Source organism: Athene noctua, chromosome 4 (assembly GCF_965140245.1).
Source record: "Athene noctua chromosome 4, bAthNoc1.hap1.1, whole genome shotgun sequence".
NCBI classification, from domain to species: Eukaryota; Metazoa; Chordata; class Aves; order Strigiformes; family Strigidae; genus Athene; species Athene noctua.
The window spans coordinates 84,676,887-84,695,505 of NC_134040.1; the positions used below are offsets into that span (position 1 = coordinate 84,676,887).

At 41.8% G+C, this 18,619-nt stretch overlaps 1 protein-coding gene across 5 annotated transcripts in view; it reads left to right on the forward strand.

The window, feature by feature from the left end:
• The window catches only part of DCLK2 (doublecortin like kinase 2), a 90,003-nt gene that overhangs the window by 61,119 nt on the left and 10,265 nt on the right, over positions 1-18,619 (forward strand). For all 5 annotated transcript variants that reach the window (XR_012633620.1, XR_012633621.1, XM_074905918.1 and 2 more), the window contains 7 exons: positions 23-95; positions 1,055-1,163; positions 8,219-8,276; positions 11,779-11,898; positions 13,678-13,824; positions 16,374-16,507; positions 17,781-17,858. Coding sequence is in view for 3 of the 5 variants with exons in the window: in XM_074905918.1 (XP_074762019.1) it covers positions 23-95; positions 1,055-1,163; positions 8,219-8,276; positions 11,779-11,898; positions 13,678-13,824; positions 16,374-16,507; positions 17,781-17,858 (719 nt within the window). In the remaining 2 variants the exon portion in view is untranslated. The remainder of the gene's footprint in view (positions 1-22; positions 96-1,054; positions 1,164-8,218; positions 8,277-11,778; positions 11,899-13,677; positions 13,825-16,373; positions 16,508-17,780; positions 17,859-18,619) is intronic.

Here is an 18,619-nt window from a genome sequence, read left to right on the forward strand (position 1 = left end):
AAGTTCTTCTGTGCTTCCACAGATCCCTCCACATGGTGGGTCTTCGTCCAATGTGAATGGTGTACCTGAATCACTCCGTTGCCAGAGTCCTGAAGGTAGGACACCAATAATTGCTAATAATACTTGCAAAAATTTTGTTGTAGGTGACGGTTGGTTTTGCACTTTCAGATGGTTTCCGATGACTCCAAATCATTCTTTGTTCTGACAGCCTTATCTTGAAAAAATTATTACTGCGTTTTCTACATCAAGGCAGTAAAGCTAGGAAATAAAATTAGTACTTTTTTTTTTTTTGTCAAGTCGTAGGGTATTAGTGGACCCTGCTCTTCAATAGTCACTGTTAGAAATTTGAGTGGTTTTGAACATGACCTGCAGAGTATCACCAAAAGAGTGTTTGTGGCTAGATTGAAAGTGGAGCCCTCCATCAAAACAGCACATTGTGCGTCAGGTAGAACCACTAGCCCATCAACTGACCGTAGCTAAACTTAATCTTCCATTCCTTATCTCTTTAAAGCAATGAGATTTTTTTATTATTATTTTTAAATTTCCTTTTAGAGTCCATTTTTAAATTTAGAATCACAGAAATAAGCAGCTATCAAGCTTATTTACAATTGAATGTTTCAGCAGCAGCTAATCCCTTCAAATCCCTAATTTCAAGGGATTCAGCCGGTAAAATTTTTGATTCTTTTACATGCGTCGTAAATGAATCTTACTGCACTTTTGCTTTCAGAATGCAAAAAGACAGTTCAAAAAAAGTATTTTGAGTTCAAAAAATATTTAGACTAAGGACTCCTAACTGCATTCGTTACTTTTAGAATATGTCCACACAAAAACATACTAATATTTGATTTGTGTGCTGAAAGGTCAAACAACTCTGAGTCTTATCTTGTTCTTTCTTATGCTTGAGATAAAAACAAGGGAATGAGCTGTGAAGAAAACAGCTTAAGTTTTGTTTTTCATTTGTGACTGCGCTGTATCTGTGGAACCCCTTGGGGATATATTCCATCCTGCTGACACTTCTCTTCAGCTTGCATTATTGACCTTGCTTTTTTTGCAGGTGTGAATGGAAACAAGTGCTCAGGGTCACCTACCATTCTGGAGAAGTATAAAGTGGGGAAGGTGATCGGTGATGGCAATTTTGCTGTTGTAAAGGAGTGCATAGAACGGTGAGCAAGGAAACTGTTCAGTACTGCTGTTTATTTTAGTGGATAAAGTCCTGTGCCTTAGCATAATTTCATAGCAAATGTGATGAGATGAAAGCAAAGAGCAGTTGCAAAGATCTGCCTACACTTCAGAACTAGGCATAGCAAAACACACAGAGCTGTGTATTATTCCAGCAAAGGGATATGAGAACAGCGGAGGAACATGACTTTTTATTCAAAAAATAAAGGATATATCACCTTTATGTAATGGAGGGTCTTAAGGAAACCCCACAGATCTTTAAGAAATGCCCTCACACAACAGCCCGTTGTGGATGGCAGGAGACTGTATGTGGCATCTAAACCGTCTTTGAGAGACCCCCTCCCTCCTGCCTCAGCAGTTCTGCTGCCGTAGTACCCCTCCTGCCTGCTGCTTAAATGATTTCTCACAGCTTTGGGTATGCTGTGAGCAAGGCATTCTTCAGGGCGTGCAGCTGGTGGCTATTAGCCTGTGCTACGGACTCCCTTGTGCTTGCTTCTTCTGAGGTAGTGTGGTGAGTAGCTGGAAACTTTTCAAATGAACCCTTCAATATTCCAGACTGAAATATTCCTGTGCCTGATTTCCCGTGGGGTAGTCGAGGTACCTTTACAGACCTGTGCTGTGTTACTGCTCTTCCTCTGCAAGTTTTGTGTCACACTTTGCTTCTAGTGCAAACGTAACAGATGATTTGACTGTCACTTTCTCAGTGTATTTTTTAGAACCACCTTCTGCTCTCTTCATCAGTCTGAGAGTTCTACTAGCTTTTTAAATATTATGAGGAATCTCCAACTTGTACACAAATACTGGGCAAACTCAGCAAATGTCTATAAAAACCATAAAAGTCACAGAAACAGATTCTATTATTTGATCCTCATCTGCTGGTTTTACTTAAATGAAAATAAAGATAATTGTGAATGGAAGCATCTCATTCCAGTCTTAGCAGATCATAGATGTTTTGATACTTTTGCTGAGGCATCCAGATGGGCCAAAAGGGTTAGGTACTGAGGCTGAAACTGGGGCCTCTTGTGCAGAAATGTAGGTGAATGGGTCTTACAGTCCATAACTTTCTGCAGCCATTATTGCTTTTTCTCAAGAGAATTGTTTCTTCGTACTGTATCTGGATTATTTCTGTCCATTACTGAGAATAATACTGGCACGTGGCATGTAATACAATGTCTAATACGCCCTTCTGGTTTATAGCAGCAAATGACAATGGTTATTTTTAATACTTGTTTGAGAAAGTGATGTGCAAGCATGCAAGGTTTATAAAGTAAGCAATAAAGACTGAGGTGGCCTGTCCTAGAGATACTAGCCAAGTACGGTGCTTATATGGCTAAATCTGAGCTGAATATGCTACAATTCCTGCTCAGAAAAAAAGTTCCTGTTGCATGTGCAGGTTTAAGACAGCACTTCTCATCAGTGTTACCATGTAGACTCCAAGATCTTGATTTTTGTTCTTTTTGAACGGTTTCTACCAACAGACTCTGGTTCCTGGCAAGCATTACCACGTCAGTGTATAATCATGTCCCTGCTGCTTTGAACACTGCAGGCCTGTTACAAAAACTGTGAGGAGGCAGTATAGCCTGCTGAGTTGCCACTGTCCATTTCATTTTGCAAGAAAAACTGAGTAGAATAGAAGAGAAACTACTATTTCAGTTGGAAGGGACCTACAGCAATCATCTAGTCCAACTGCCTGACCACTTCAGGGCTGACCAAAAGTTAAAGCATGTTATTAAGGGCATTATCCAAATGCCTCTTGGACACTGACAGGCTTGAGGCATCAACCACCTCTCTAGGAAGCCTGTCCCAGTGTCTGACCACCCTCTTGGTAAAGAAACGCTTCCTAATGTCCAGTCTAAACCTCCCCTGATGCAGCTTTGAACCATTCCCAGCATCCTATACCTGGATACCAGGGTGAAGAGCTCAGCACCTCCCTCTCCACGTCCTCTCCTCAGGAAGCTGTAGAGAGCCATGAGGTCACCCCTCAGCCTCCTTCTCTCCAAACTAGACAAGACCAAAGTCCTCAGCTGCTCCTCACAGGACATTCCTTCCAGCCCTTTCACCAGCTTTGTTGACCTCCTCTAGGCATATTCAGGTACCTTCACATCCTTCTTAAATGGTGGGGCCCAGAACTGCACACAGCACTCAACGTGGGGCCGCACCAGCACTGAATGCAGGGGGATAATCCCCTCTTTTGCCCGGCTGGTTCTGCTGTGCTTGATGCCCCCCAGGAGGTGGTTTGCCATCCTGGCTGCTGGGGCACACCCTGCTGTGACCAGAACCCCCACATCCCTTTCTGCAGGGCTGCTCTCCAGCCACTCCTCCCCCAGATTATACTTGTGCCTGGCATTACTCCATTCTAAGTGCAGAATCTGGCATTTTGACTTGCTAATTTTCATCCCATGAATCGTAGCCCAGTGCTCCAATCAATCTAGAACGCTCTGCAAGGCTTCTTGTCCCTCTAGAGAGTCAACAGCACTCCGTTTGGTGTCATCAGCAAACTCGCTAATGGTGCATTCAGCTCCTGCATCCGCAGCGTTGATAAGTGCACGGAGCAGGACTGGCCCTGGAACTGAACCCTGAGGAATGCCACTGGTGACGGGTCACCAGCCAGATGGAGCCCTGTTCACTACCACCCTTTGAGCTCTGCCTTTCAGCCAGTTCTTCACTCAGTGCACCAGGAACCTGCTCATCCCACAATTAGAAAGCTGGTCCAGATGGATGCTGTGAGGGACAGTATCAAAAGCCTTACTGAAAGCCAGAAAAACTACATACACCACCTTTCCTTCATCATGGAAAGGTATCAAATTAGTTAAACAGGACTTTCCCTTTGTGAACCCATGCTGACTGTGCCTGATTATTGCATTATTCTTTAAATGCCTTTCAGTAGTACTCAGTATAACCTTCTCCATAATTTGTCCAGGAACTGAGGTCAGACTAATAGTTCAGTAGTTCCCTGGGTCTTCCCTCACACCCTTTTTGTAAACTGGAGTAACATTCTTCCAGTCAGCAGGAACCTCCCAAGACCTCTGGAGTAACAATCATAACATCCACTAGCTGCTATAGCATCCACTAGCTCCTTCAGTACTCTGGGGTGAACCTCATCAGGCCCCAGGGACTTCGGAACACTCAGCTGATACAGCTGGTCCCTTACAATTTCAGCATCCACAAACGGAAAGTCAGCGTTCCTGCGCTCGTAGTCCTGTGACTAGGGGGACCGGGCAGCCCAAGGTCTAGCAGTATTAGTAAAGACTGAGGCAAAAATCACATTGAATGCCTCAGCTTTTTCTTCATCCCTATTAGTCAGATGACCATCTTCAACAAGTATCTGTCCACTGTTTTCTTTAGACCTCCTCTTGCTATTAACATACTTAAAAATACCCTATTTATGAAACAACACTGGACAGTTTCAGCTCTAATTAAGCTTTGGCTTTTCATGTCCTCTCCCTGCATATGCAAACCACAGCTCTGTAATCTTCCTGCAAAACCTGACATTGCTTCCAGAGATCATACAATTTCTTTTTCTTCTTGAGCTCCACGAGGAGTTCCCTGTTGAGCCAAGCTGTTCTTGTGCCCCGCTCGCTTGACTTACGACACAGTGGGATTGCCTGCTCCTGTGCTTCTAAAGGCTGGTTCTTGAAGACTGACCAGCCATCATGGACTCCTAAGCCCTCTAAAGCAGATTCCTAGGGTACTCTGCTAAATAGCTCCCTGAACAGCTTAAAGTTTGCTTTCCTGAAGTCCAGCATAGCAACTCTGCTGTCCTTTGTTCTCATTATACCAAAAATTTTAAGTTCAGCCATTTTATGATCACTGTGGCCAAGACAGACACCTACCAACGCATCCCCCATTAGTCCTCCTCTGTTCACACATAGCAAATCTAGGAGGGCATCTTTCCTAGTTGGCTCACTCAGTACCTGTGACAAGAAGTGATCTCCTACAAACTTAAAGAATTTCCAAGACCTGCTCGTCACAGCAGTGTGATATTCCCAGTTGAATTATCCCATAAGGACAAGGGTTACGGATCCAGAAATTTCTCCTAATTGTCTGTAGAATCCAGCATCAGTGCTTGGTGATTGATAGCAGGCACCCACTACAACATCTCCTTTGTTTTCCATCCCCCTAATCCTCACCCAGAGGCTCTCAGCCACATCATCCCTAACTGTAGGGGCTGTACAATCGAACCTCTCCCTTACGTGTAGCGCGACGCCTCCGCCTCGCCCGCCCGGCCTGTCCCTCCCGAACAGCCCCTAGCCCTCCATCCCAGCACTCCAACCGTGCGGCTCCTCCCACCGAGTCTCACTAATACCCTGGCTCTGGGAGCTGACCAACGCTTCCAGTTCATCCTGTTTGTTTCTCATACTGCGTGTACAAGGATTTCAGAGTGGCTGCCGAGCCCTCTGTGCTCCCAGGAGCAGTGTCAATGTTCCCGCGAGCGCTGGCCACCCTCGGGCCATGCCATGCCAACCCCTGCCCTGCCTGCTGCGATCCCGTTGGATTCTAGTTCAAAGGTCTCTTGATCAACCCTGCCAGCTTACACCCAAAGATGCGTTTCCCCCACCAGGACAGGGGGGGAAACCTGTCAGGCCCTGGCACAACTTGCCTCTTGAAGGCTCTGCCGTGGTTTACAAACCCTAAGTTTTGGCACAGGCACCCAATAAATGATGCTTCACAGTGTTTTCCCATGCACCCTGAAACTCTGTTATCTGTAGAGTGAACGGCATTCATGAAAGGTAGCAGGTTAAAAACATAAGATGGAATAATTTATTATTTTCAGGAATATTGACTGTGCGTCTTGGAAATCATTTAAGTTCCACTGAAAATGGGGCACGGGCTGCTAAGTCACTTGCGTTTCAAACTGTCACAGAGTCCCAGAACCATCTGGGTTGGAACAGCCCTTGAAGTTCCTCCAGCCCAACCATGACCCTCCCCCTGACCGTTCCCAACTCCCCCAGATCCCTCAGCGCTGGCTCAGCCCGACTCTTCAACCCCTCCAGGGATCCCGGGGACTCCCCCCTGCCCTGGGCAGCCCATTCCAACGCCCAACAGCCCCTTCTGCACAGAAATCCTTCCTCAGAGCCAGTCTAAACCTTCCTTGTTCTTTTTGGAATGAGGGGACTGGACTAGAAAAACAACCCTCCAGATTTTATTTTTATTTTTTAAAAAGCAAGATTAAACTTAATCTACTTTTGTATGTGATCCAATCTTTATATTTAGCGAAGCATTGTTAAATGAATTTTATATAAAATAAATACACAATAGTTGCTAATAATAAGAGAGGGAATGCCAACTATAAATGCTTGTCTTTTAAGTCCTATTAATTATTATATTTAATTTCTGATGGTGTAGTGCTTAAAGCCTTAGCTGTGGAGCCAGAATCCAATTATACCAGCTGTTCTACAAAAAGAATAAGATGGTTTCTTTTGCAGAGGGTGCCTATATGTCTGTATATAGAGAGATACAAGTCAACAGATGGCCACTGACAGCTAGACAGAAGATTACCAGAAACCTGTCAGACAGTACTAGTGTATGATAGGCAGTGGTACTAGCACACAAATCATGTGGATGATATCCAAGGGTTGGGTTTTATTTAGGTGCTGTAGTAAAGGGCATTTGCAAGAGGGATTTGAAGTTGGTTGATGAATTGGCTTTGTGAACGTTAACTCGTCTTTCTACGCAGCGTAAGTGCTGAAGGTTTACTAAGTGGGTTTTGCCCATCGGTTTGGAGGCTTTGAGATAATGCACTTAATTAGTATAATGCGTGAATTGTGACTGTGAATGACACACAGTACTCACAGTAGATTTTACATCAGGTCCATAATAGAAGAGCATGCTACTTCATAGATACCATTTAGATAGCACTTCTATCTAAAGACCACATCAGGTCGTAACTATGACAACCTCTCAGATACAGCTGCTCTTTCAGAGGAGAGACTCTCCACTGCATTTTTTCAATAATGGATAAATCGAATGTCAGACTTGAATTCAGTTCCTTGGTTTGTAAGGGACTAATTTTGACTAGTTGTATCGAATGTCAAGAGCGTCGTGAAAATTAACCTGGAATTTTAGTAACCTGCCCAACGCTTTTCTAACTGCCTCCAAGTGTTTTTTACCGCACGTGCTAGTGGTGTTCTGATGCACGCTGCGGTCTGTAGGTACTGACACAACACCAAAGAGTAGCGACAGGGTCTTAGGGCATTTTCTTGTCATTTTTAATTTGTCATTAATGTAGGTAGTAATGTCTTCTTTGTTAAAATAAATATATATATATATAAATATATATATAAAAAAGGTAATTCATTTGTTTGTGGTGCTTTTTTCTCTCGTTTTCTCCCCTTCTGGAGAAATAGAGATTTTTATTGCTCAGAGGGATGAAAGGCAAACAAGAACTCCTTTCTGTGAGAGCATTTACTGAAAACAGTAATCCTTTTTACTCGGTATATAACCACTGTCTTGACTGTCATAGGGCTGTAGAATTCCATAGAATACTTACAAAAATAAGTATAAAAGTATAAAAATAATTCTAAAAATAAAGAAAGAATTAAACAGAAATGGTCAAAATTAGCATCTAATAAATTGTATGGGGTTTTATACTAGTCTTTAATGAACTGTGGGTCTTTAGCTCTGCTGAATCCTCTTGCAATTCTTCTATTTAGGGAATCAGTCTTTCCTCTGCTCGCAAATAAATGTGCATGATTTTATCGTTAAAGCCTACCAGTTGAACAAAGCTCAGTGGAAGGCTCGAGGCAGATTTTGCAGGTTGCATTAAAGAAGTGACAGGGAGTTGTGCCAGGTCACAGAAGAATGAATTGCAGCTGGAGCCTAGCATTAATACACAAAGTGAGCTGGATTGTGGTAGTCAGGGAAACAGCAGGCACAAATGCTGCTGAGGAAACAAAAACGAAAATCAAGTCCATTCTGTAAATTTTCTGTCAGCAGCCTCCGTGGGACAAGGCATTCTGTTACAATAATGTATATTCTTACAAATAAGGCCACAGTTTGACCACTTTCTAATGAATGGTTCTCGTGTTTTTCTTGCTAGCTCCACAGGAAAGGAGTTTGCACTGAAGATCATAGACAAGGCTAAATGCTGTGGAAAGGTACCGTACAACAATTTGCATGTAAAGAAAAATAGCAGGAACAGCGCTAGCAGCTGCTCATTAGTCATAAATGGTGGGTGTGTTTGGGTTTTCTGACTATTTTCAGAATATCTGTTTAACAGGATGATAATGTATCCAAGAAGCAAGTAATAAAAGTAGGGAGCGTTAGTCTACTGGATAATAAAAACCAAATTGTTGTCTATTTTATTAGACTAACAAAGAAAATGCTAATATGCATCCAAATTATATTAGAAAGATGTTGATATGTAAAATACGAGAGAAGAAATTTGCAGCTATATGTGTATTTACATAATTCCCACTACTCTCTGCCTCTTATTTTTATCTTTTCATGGCTGTACATGCTCCTTTTGTATGCAGAACATGGATTTGGAAAGAAATCTTCCCAAACATTTCTTTCCGTATATGTAGTTTCACCATCCTGTGTAACAAAGATCTCTTAACAAAAGAGTTCCTTAAACTTCCTTTTAAATTCAAGCTTAAAAAAAGCCAAAATGCACAATTGTCTCTGCAGCGGAACAGCACGTTATGTAATTGAAGCAAACATCTGAGCTTGTCAGACCTCTTCTTCCCCTTCCTCCCAAGCACAGAGATTTTCATAAAGGAAGGAAAAAAACTCAACCTACAGCCAAGAACATAGACTAATGCTGGAATAGGCAGCAGCAACTAAAATACTTCTATTTTCACTGCTTTGCAGAAAACAAAGTGCTCTCGAGGAACTTATGAATCCAGTGGATTGTAGTTTAGTGTTAGCTAAAAGAACACCGAGGGCACAGTATGAATTAGCAATCAAATTCTGGATTAAAATCTCTTTGAGAGTAGGAAATACGCCGTTCTCTCAAGGATGGCTGAAAAGATGGACCTTCTGATGCAGACACCTTATTATTTTGTGTAAATGACTGCACTGGAATGATTCTGGAGGTAAGTCTGCCACCGAGCCAGGATTTTAATTCAAAGGTACCCTTTTTATACATAAAGCAACTGCTCTCCAGTGTAATTCGGAGCTCCAGATGCTGAATGTGACCTTGTAGGAAGGTGCAGCAAGTCTGTATGACATTCTTTGTGTGGTAAGGAGCTGTGTGTTACAGTCCACTAACACATTACCTGCTGTGATGAGTCGATTTAAGGAGAGGACCTCAAACAGAAATGCTTTATCTATGCAGATTTTAAATTGTAAGATGTTTCTTCAGTTTCTTCGGCTGTGAGAAGGGTGACCCAGAGTGTTTCACTACGACAGAAAACTTGCAACTTTAGATATTTTTTATTACTTGAGTCAGCTGCTTAGGTATCATAAATCGGAACGGTCTAGAGATAGACAATCCATTTAATGCAGCAGGGTTTAGACATATTTTTAATTTATCATTCTCACTGCTTTAAAACAAATCCAAAAACCCAGCTCCGTGGATGCATACTTGTCTGTTTTGGAAGGACCCGTGTCTGTATAGCTCCACGCAGATGGATGTGTATGTACCAGCAGAGGAGTGCTGTTAGGAAGATGTTTATGCCTGTTAGGACAGTGGCAGAACTGTCCAGGAAGAATTCCAACACAGAAAATAATTAAATTTTGCTACAGCTTACTCTGTCCTCACTCCGTTTCACATCCTAACATAAAAACACCCCATCTGGCCCAAATATGCATGACCTGTATGTTGCTCACTGCTCTCCAAAACTTGAATCCAGTTGACTAATGTATTTTCTGCAAGCGGCGTAAATGTTAATTATACAATAATTTATCTTTAAATAAATCATATTAACATAGAGTGAAATCTGTATTGCACTATTCGGGAGAACGTTGTAACAAGTTCACTGATTTTTTTTTTTGTTGTTGTTTACATGATAAAATATAGCAAAAACAATGGGGTGGTTGAAAATAACTAGATATTAGTCAGCATTTTGAGGACAGGTATTGGAATAGTAGCTCAGCAATATTTTTGGAGCCTTTTTCAAAAAATATTATTATTATTTTAAAGAAACATTACTTATGCCTGAGCTTTACTTAAAGCAATTAACAGTCAAGTGAAACAAAGCAAGCACGGGTAAAGCTATTGTGCCTTAGTCGTAATTAATGTATGTCATAAATTTAATGTGTTCTCTGTTCTTTAGGTAGAAAAAGCTGTAATAAGATTCTAGGGTTTTTTGGACTCTTAATGCTAGTTTTGAATTTACAGGCTTCCATCCATAAGGCTTAGTATGCTGTGGCTGTTCACTTTTGTCTGTTGGTGAGATTCAGCCTTGTGTTTAACAAAATTGCTTCATGTTTGTTTTTTTTCCTCCAGAGCACTTTGCTTGGAGCAGACATATGTTTGTTCAGAATGACAATTGATGCTCTTTCAAACTGAATTTCAAAGGTGTGACTGTTTAACCCAGATATGCCGCACCATACTCTCACGAAATGAGGTGCACACGTGACACGTGGTTTCTGAGTTACGTAGCCACATAAAGCTTTGGCAAAACCACAATGCATCCGTAAATAACCCTGGAAATAGAAGGTGAAGTAGCGTGAGGTCTTCAGTCACTGCCTGCACACGGTGGATCACCTCTGCCTCTAGTGCTCTGCTCACAAATGCATGAAGTGCATGCTACTCATCAGTGCATCAAATGAAAAAGCTCCAAGTCCAGTGACACGATTTGTTATTTGCCAGAGTGTAAGGAAACGGGTGTTTTTTGCAAGCATTTTTACTTATTTTGCACTGAACCTAAATATCTGTATTCCAATATTTATAAAGGAAAAATGCAACTCATTCTTCACATGAAGAGGGGCATGTAATTTTCCTTCTTTCTTTCTCCAGTGTTAACCAAGTGCTAAGATGTTCTAGAAAACAAAACATTGTTCTTGAAACCCCTTACTTCCTCAGAAATACAGGGATGGGGAAATTAAACCCAATCTGTGTGCTGTTAAACTGTTAGAGCCACAACAACCGAGCTAATACATATTGTGCAGGCTGTAAATCTGAGCGTACATATAAAATGAACAGAAATCCACAGCCAAAACAGTTATAATATTTTTCCTGTGTGTAATCCACTACTTCAAAGAAAATAAAATCCTTGAAAATAGTTTTTAGGTAATCTGTCCTTGAGTAACCTGCACTAAATGAGAGGTGAAGGCTGGAGAGGATTAAGACGTTGGGGTGGCAGGTTACAGTGATTCAGCTTGGGGACGGGGGGGTTCTGAACTTAATTTCACCTCATAACACCCACATAAAAATAAATCCTGCACTTCCTGAAGTGCTGTCCTGTTCTGGGGTCTTTTTTCAGAGATACCCCATTGGTTATGTGTGTGAAGTATGGTATGTTAAATTAAATTCGGTCAAGGATGAAGTGCAGTTGGGCTAAAATACAAGTTAAAATCCAGCATCCGACAAGAAGCCTCTACTGTATAAATTAAAGAGCAAAGAGGGCGCTCGCTGATCAAGGTGGTCAAAGGAAAAGCGAATTGGCAGTTGCATGTCTCTTCAGATAAACTTCCCTGCTCTTTTCTGAACAGGAGCACCTGATTGAAAATGAAGTGTCTATTCTGCGTCAAGTGAAGCATCCAAATATCATTATGCTTATAGAGGAGATGGACACCCCAACAGAACTCTTTCTGGTGATGGAGCTGGTCAAGGTAAGACTAAGGCGGCTTTTTATTTTTTCTTTAACTCTCTGTGTTGGTGTGAAATCTGAGAAGCACCTGGGAACATCGAGATCTTGGGAGAGAGATCAGATTTCAGTGGCAACCTGCATTTTTATTCATACGGATGTTCTTGTCAGTCATTAATGGAATTTATGTCTCTTCATTTTTAATTAGACTCTACACAGACTTGGGGTAATTTTGCAATGTGCACAGTCTAGAGAGAAGTGGATAGTGGGTTTGATATCATGTTTACAATATGCAGGGGTAATAACGATACCCATTTACTGACAGAACACCTGCATTTATTTCACTAATATCTTTAATAATTTGCCTAACTAAGAAATCAAGACACAAAGTGTCTTTAATGAATTTATCTTAGTAGACAGTAGATACAACAAATAAACTCAAGTGATTATGGTCCAGCCAAATTAAAACTCAAAAGATCTCACCTTGTTTTCCTTGCATCAGACATTCACTCACCTTATTTCCAATTCACCAGAAAGTAGATGCTGCTTTCATACGTGTACAGAGAAAACAAAAAAAGACCCCTTCATTTTGCTGTCGCCTTGCGAACCAAATACACAAGTTTCATCAAAATTTAGTCAGGCACTCTCTTGTCTGCGTTCTGTACGTACACAGCAATGCTGCCCATCAGCTTGATCGGGATGTCAGCTACAAATAACATGTATCATCATCATCATCACCACCGCTTATTTCTGTCTGAAATGTTAGATTCAGGAGTCCTCTCTGGAATGGTTGCCAGCCTGGGAAACCTCTACAAGTCTGTAGCTGTTGAATTCATAATTTCTGTAGCCTACCCATTTCTCTTCCTTTCTAGGAGTTATTTTTATCTAGTAGAGGCTTATTTGGTTTTAAGATATATATATATATATTAAAAAAAAATATACTATCTATATATTTTAATACACCACCACCTTGGCCTCTATTTCCTGAATTGTTTTTATTCTACATGTGTTGAAATGCTTGGAATGCCACCCACAGCTCAGACACATCACTCCTACAGATGTATCCAGGGTAACCATCACAGAGACACCCACGTAAAATTTGTTGCAGTGACGGGAAATGCTGCATCAGGAACTCTCTTATGTGGTGTTATGTATTCCCAGAGGAACAGGGCACCCAGAGGCAGAGACTGCACAGCTGGCACAGTCAGAAATCGCCTGTAGGCCCTACGCTTTGGGGCATCATGGAATCATTTAGTCTGGAAAAGGTCATGCTTGTGTTGCTTGTCCTCTTCAGTTGTATTTATTTGATATTTCTGGAAAATCTGCAGAAATTCCAATCTGTAGTTCCTTACAGTTGCTGAATATTTGTTACGTTAGGCTTTTTATTAAGGGGCTGGTTTATATCGCTTTAGGCTTTATGCAAAACCAGGGCTGGTTTTTGCTATGTGAAGGTATCATGTTGGTAAGATGAAGGAAAGGGACAATGTATGCCTGTACCTGTAGGTAATATAAACGAGCGATCAAAGGTAGGAAGATTAACAGAACGAAATCTACACAGAGCTGTGATTTGCCCAAACTCAGACACCAGAAGCCTGGAGTACAGTTGAGAATTTAACATAGGTAACCCAAGCCCCAGTCTCGTATCATGGTGACAAGATCATCTCTCTGCCAAATATTTTTTTTGCCGTTTAACAGGCCTTTGAGCATGCCGTTTATAAAGGAAGATTTTACACAGCTTTTTTATGAAATATCCTTATCTTAATTATTTTTCATGTAGTGATCTATTATCTTTCCATGACTTCAGGGAGGAGATCTGTTTGATGCTATCACTTCTTCTACAAAATACACAGAGCGAGACGGGAGTGCCATGGTCTACAATCTAGCCAGTGCGCTTAAATACCTTCATGGTCTCAACATTGTGCACAGAGACATCAAGCCAGAAAATCTCCTGGTACGTCCCATTTATTTTCTGTTATTTTCTCTTTGTTCTCATTAATGCAAATGCTTGTATATAAATGTCAAAGAGCTGAGCAGAGAACAGCAGGAATATTAATTTAGAGTAAGTATGTATGAAATAAATCTTCTGCCGTGAGATAGCAATGACCATAACCTAAGTGAGCTGTGCTCAAACCTGTCCTTAGACCTGTCTTTATTTACATTTTGATTGGCTGCCGTTTGGATAAGCAGGAGTACTGACTCACAAAACAATGAATTTTAAAGCTATGTTGATGAATTATTTATTACAGCTTGCAAGTGGGAGAAAAGGTGGGCTGGGTGCCATTTCTTTGAACGATTGTATGGTTGTCCCGAGCAATTTTTTGTTGCTTTTTCTTTCACCGTCATAGTAGGAACATCTTTCTGATGATTTACGGATATTCCAGCCCATGAATTCTCTGTACGTACATTTATTTTGTCCTAGAGGACTTTTGTTTCCAGCAGAGACATAAAATTATTGACAAGAATTACCATGAAGGCTGCTTTGGGAACTGCTTAGGCTACAGTTCACAGAATGGGAACAGCAGATCTTGCTCACACACAGAGGTCACAGCTACGTACTACCTGTGGGGTGTTAGATATTACATGTCATGCACTGAACAGAGGGCCATAATCTCCCCTGCTTGAGCCACTGCCATCAGGAACACGAGTGGCTTTCGCCAGCACTTGGTAGGCGTTTATTAAAGCCTTCTGTGGCGTTTGTCAATCCTCTTTAGTGAGGCTGCATCTAGAGTAGGAGTCGTGGCTTATCCCAGACTGGATTTTGAACTGCTACAAGGATAGGGCTGATAGGGCTGTAAGCTGAAAATATTTTCCAATTCATAGTCAATTCTTTCCCAACTAATTCCACTGACAGTGTTTAGCAATTTAAATAAGCCCTCAAATAAATTACTAAATTAATTTGTTTAACAAAAGGAAGTGGGGGGGGAGGGCTTCTGGAAAATACAGTCACAGCAACATGGCACTTAAAAGAAAATGAAGGTGGAAGTCTGACTATCAGAGCATCTTCAGACACAGCCAGGCTGAAGAAATTTTAAGCTCTCGTTAGTGATTGCATCAGTCATAAAGAGGCATAAATATCCTTTCTGCCTAGAAAGCCTAAAGAGATTACTCAACAGATGCAAATCTTATTCACTATGATTGACACTGGCAGGATGTTAAGATAACATACTGGCACTGAATCTAAATGTAAATAATTCCCATCCATTGCTACCTATAATTCCAAGTGTTTAGTTCTCTTGCACAGGGTCATCCAGCTCTCTGAATTATATTCTCTTTAGTAGTCACACATTTAAAAATACCCATTCTTATGAGTAATAGCAGTTAGGGAGGTGTTATATCGGGGGGAACAATGGTTTCCATTTAATGATACAAATTACCCAGGGAAATGGAGGGAGGTATTGCTGCCTGAGCAGTGTTCAGTTGTGTGAAGACACCGAACTCACTCAGCCATTCTGGAGATTCTGGAGCCCTACGTTCTAGAAACTAAATCCCATTGAAATCATGTTAATGTAAACATTTTGCATTAAGAATAAAACCCAGATTAATTTATTAGGGGTGCTTCCTTTGCTCTGGGTGTGGTTTGATTTACACTGTCACATCACGCTTTTGTTTCTTTTAAAATTTAGGTTCTTCTTTCTTTTAAAATTCAGTTTCTTTCATCAACAATGTGACTCGGAACCACATGTGATTGATAGATTTTTTTATGGGGCTTTTGGTAAGATGCACTTGGGTCTGCACAGAAGCCTAAGCACTTCTCAGTCGGCTTTCATCACTCAGGTGCTGAACTTGCCCAGATGAAGCTTAGGGGAGACATTTGCCTGTGAAGTATCTGGCATGCTGACCGACTAGATTTATGCTTAGTGAGCGACGTTAAACAAATCTGATTGTAGCTGCCAAACCCATTTTAAACTCTAGGTCACAAGCAAATGGAAGAATTATAGTAGTATATTTTTCTTACTATATTTAAAACTTCTCAGCATTCTAGGATGGGGTTTTCTCTCCCCCCCCCCAGTTGCTTGAGGCTGTACTGTGGTCTGACCTACATAGCTGGCAGACAGCTCCACTGGACAGTAGCTCCAGCTGCACTGTGACAATCCGTGGCCCCAAGCTGCCCAGGGCAGGGTCAGGCTGGCTCTGAGGAAGGATTTCTGTGCAGAAGGGGCTGTTGGGCGTTGGAATGGGCTGCCCAGGGCAGGGGGGAGTCCCCGGGATCCCTGGAGGGGTTGAAGAGTCGGGCTGAGCCAGCGCTGAGGGATCTGGGGGAGTTGGGAACGGTCGGGGGGAGGCTCATGGTGGGGCTGGAGGAGCTTCAAGGGCTTTTCCAACCAGATGGTTCTGGGATGGTCATACCATCTTTCTCTTCTTTCCCTACAGGGCTGTGGAAGTTACCTCTTTTTCCTATTCTCTTGACATGATGATTATTACTTTCCACACACATTAAAGGCTTTAAAAAAAAATGCAGATGTTCCCCTCCTCATTCTGTTTTTATTTTGCTGATTCTAGGTATGTGAATACCCGGATGGAACAAAGTCTCTGAAGCTAGGAGACTTTGGACTGGCGACTGTGGTTGAAGGACCTTTATATACCGTCTGTGGTACACCCACATACGTGGCTCCAGAAATCATTGCAGAGACAGGGTGAGGATGGCTCAGACGTATTTTTGGCAGGTAGCTCCGGTTGTAAGGATCAGAATGCTCTAATAGGACAGTCCTCCATCTTTTTGTAACCAAACCACCTGTGAGAAAACAGACATCATTCAGTTCCTCCAAGAGGCTGGTTTCCTCGCTCACCCTGCTCCTGGAGTTCATCTTGGCCTCCCTACCATCTCCCTAGGAGCAGCGGCGGTGCGGTGGGGTTTGTGTTCCCTGCCTCACCTCACCGGTCAGAGCCCATTGGACCAGCTGTGGCAGCTGCCTGGGGAAAAAACGGACAAGCAAAACCCAGTGTTCGTGTTAGAAACAGGGTAATTTCCATTAGAAGAGACCCCAGAGGTCACCTAGTCTAAACCAGGTCTCAGAGCAGGTCTGATTAAATGGTGCTGACTCAAAGTGGCCTCGTTAGGGTGACGCATGCTATTTGATAACTTGGTTTAATTAAACACCCCTGTTTTTCTGTATTTAACAGGTGGTTGCGTAAATACAAAATAATTTTGTAAAATGGTAGAATTTCACGACTCGCCTTTCCTTTTAGACCTATTAGACCTCCATTCCATGCTAGCTGACTCTTGCCATGGCTGTGAATGTTCTGAATCCGCTTTTCCTGAGGGAGGGAGGTTTGTTGCATTGTTTCAAGCATTGTTCAGTGCATTTGTCACATCGAGAAACGTTTCACAGCTGCAGCGAGCTCAAACGTCCAAGGGTAATGCATCTGCATTTTGACAAACTGAACCTACTGGATAGAAAACAACAGGGGAAAAAAGATCTCTTTGTGACTTCTAGTGTTTTAATTTCTGTGCTTTAAAAGAAAGGTGCAATTTTTTTTTCCCTGTGTTATTCACTCAAGAGACTGGAGAATCGGTATCTTTCTTGTTGCTTAGCAACACACGATAACCTTAGCAATAGTTACTCCAGTATGGGGACTGAGAAGGCACATCCTTGTCTTTTATCATTAGTCATTCTGCATTGGGAAGCCTTGATACTGAATTGAATCTGAGTATATTCAGAAGACCCCAGAGAGCCTCGAGGCTTATGGAAAAAAAAAAAATCAAATGAAAAATGATGTTATCGTGGTTTCCTAAAGACTCTGAAGGGTGCCAAGTGATGCTTAGGTACAAAATCCACATCATCAGCAGGCAGCTTGGAACAGATTCTCAGTGCACGTTCATGTAAATGTAATCAATTGTTTGATTGGAATGACTTTTTTTTTTTTTTTTTTAAATCCAGCAGAATTAACGCAGTCTTGTTTTCTCAGATACGGCTTAAAGGTGGATATTTGGGCTGCAGGGGTGATCACATACATACTGCTGTGTGGATTTCCACCTTTTCGCAGGTGAGTGAGTGTCCCTGTCTGTCAAAGGGAGAAATAGTGAAGAACCACGTTCTTCCTGAGCAAGCCTTAACCAGCTCCCCGAAGGAGGCATCCTGGGGGGGAAAAGATAGATTAGACTGACACATTGTCTTTACTTTTTTTGTCCTTTTTAAAGACTGTTTTCACTTGTCCCTCGTGTCAGGTTTTGGGATCAGTTTTATTATTTTTCCGCGGGAGCAGCTGGTTTACTGCCGAGCGCAGGGATGTGGCGGTGTGAGGGCAGTTTCTTTCCCTTTTGTCTGCTCTCTATCCCGGCTCAATGGACGTGTCTGCTTTGCCCTCTAGTGTTTCTGCCGGACACAGCAGCTTGCTGCTTCCTGAGGGTGGTTGATGAGGTGAGGGGAAGAATTTGCTTGGGTTGCATTTTTAACCTCGTTAATCTTTTTGATTGATAAGTGTCATATCAGCAGTGGAGTTTGCAAACATGATTCTATTCGCCATACGTGTGAGTTCTACTAAAAATCAAGTAAGATATGCTTTGTGCCTCAGCGATTTTTTTTTTTTTTTTTTTCCCCAGGGAATGAGAAAGAATTGGCACATTTTGATAGGGAATTCTACTTTTAACTTGTAAGTTATTTGCACACAGTCTGTCCATTTTTATAGTAAAATACTTATTTTTGTAACTAAAAATCACCAGACTGAATATTTTGCAAAGAATACGATATAAACAATTGTCAGTGGGAAAATTATCATTTAGTTTAGGTATTTTGGTTTTGTATGTG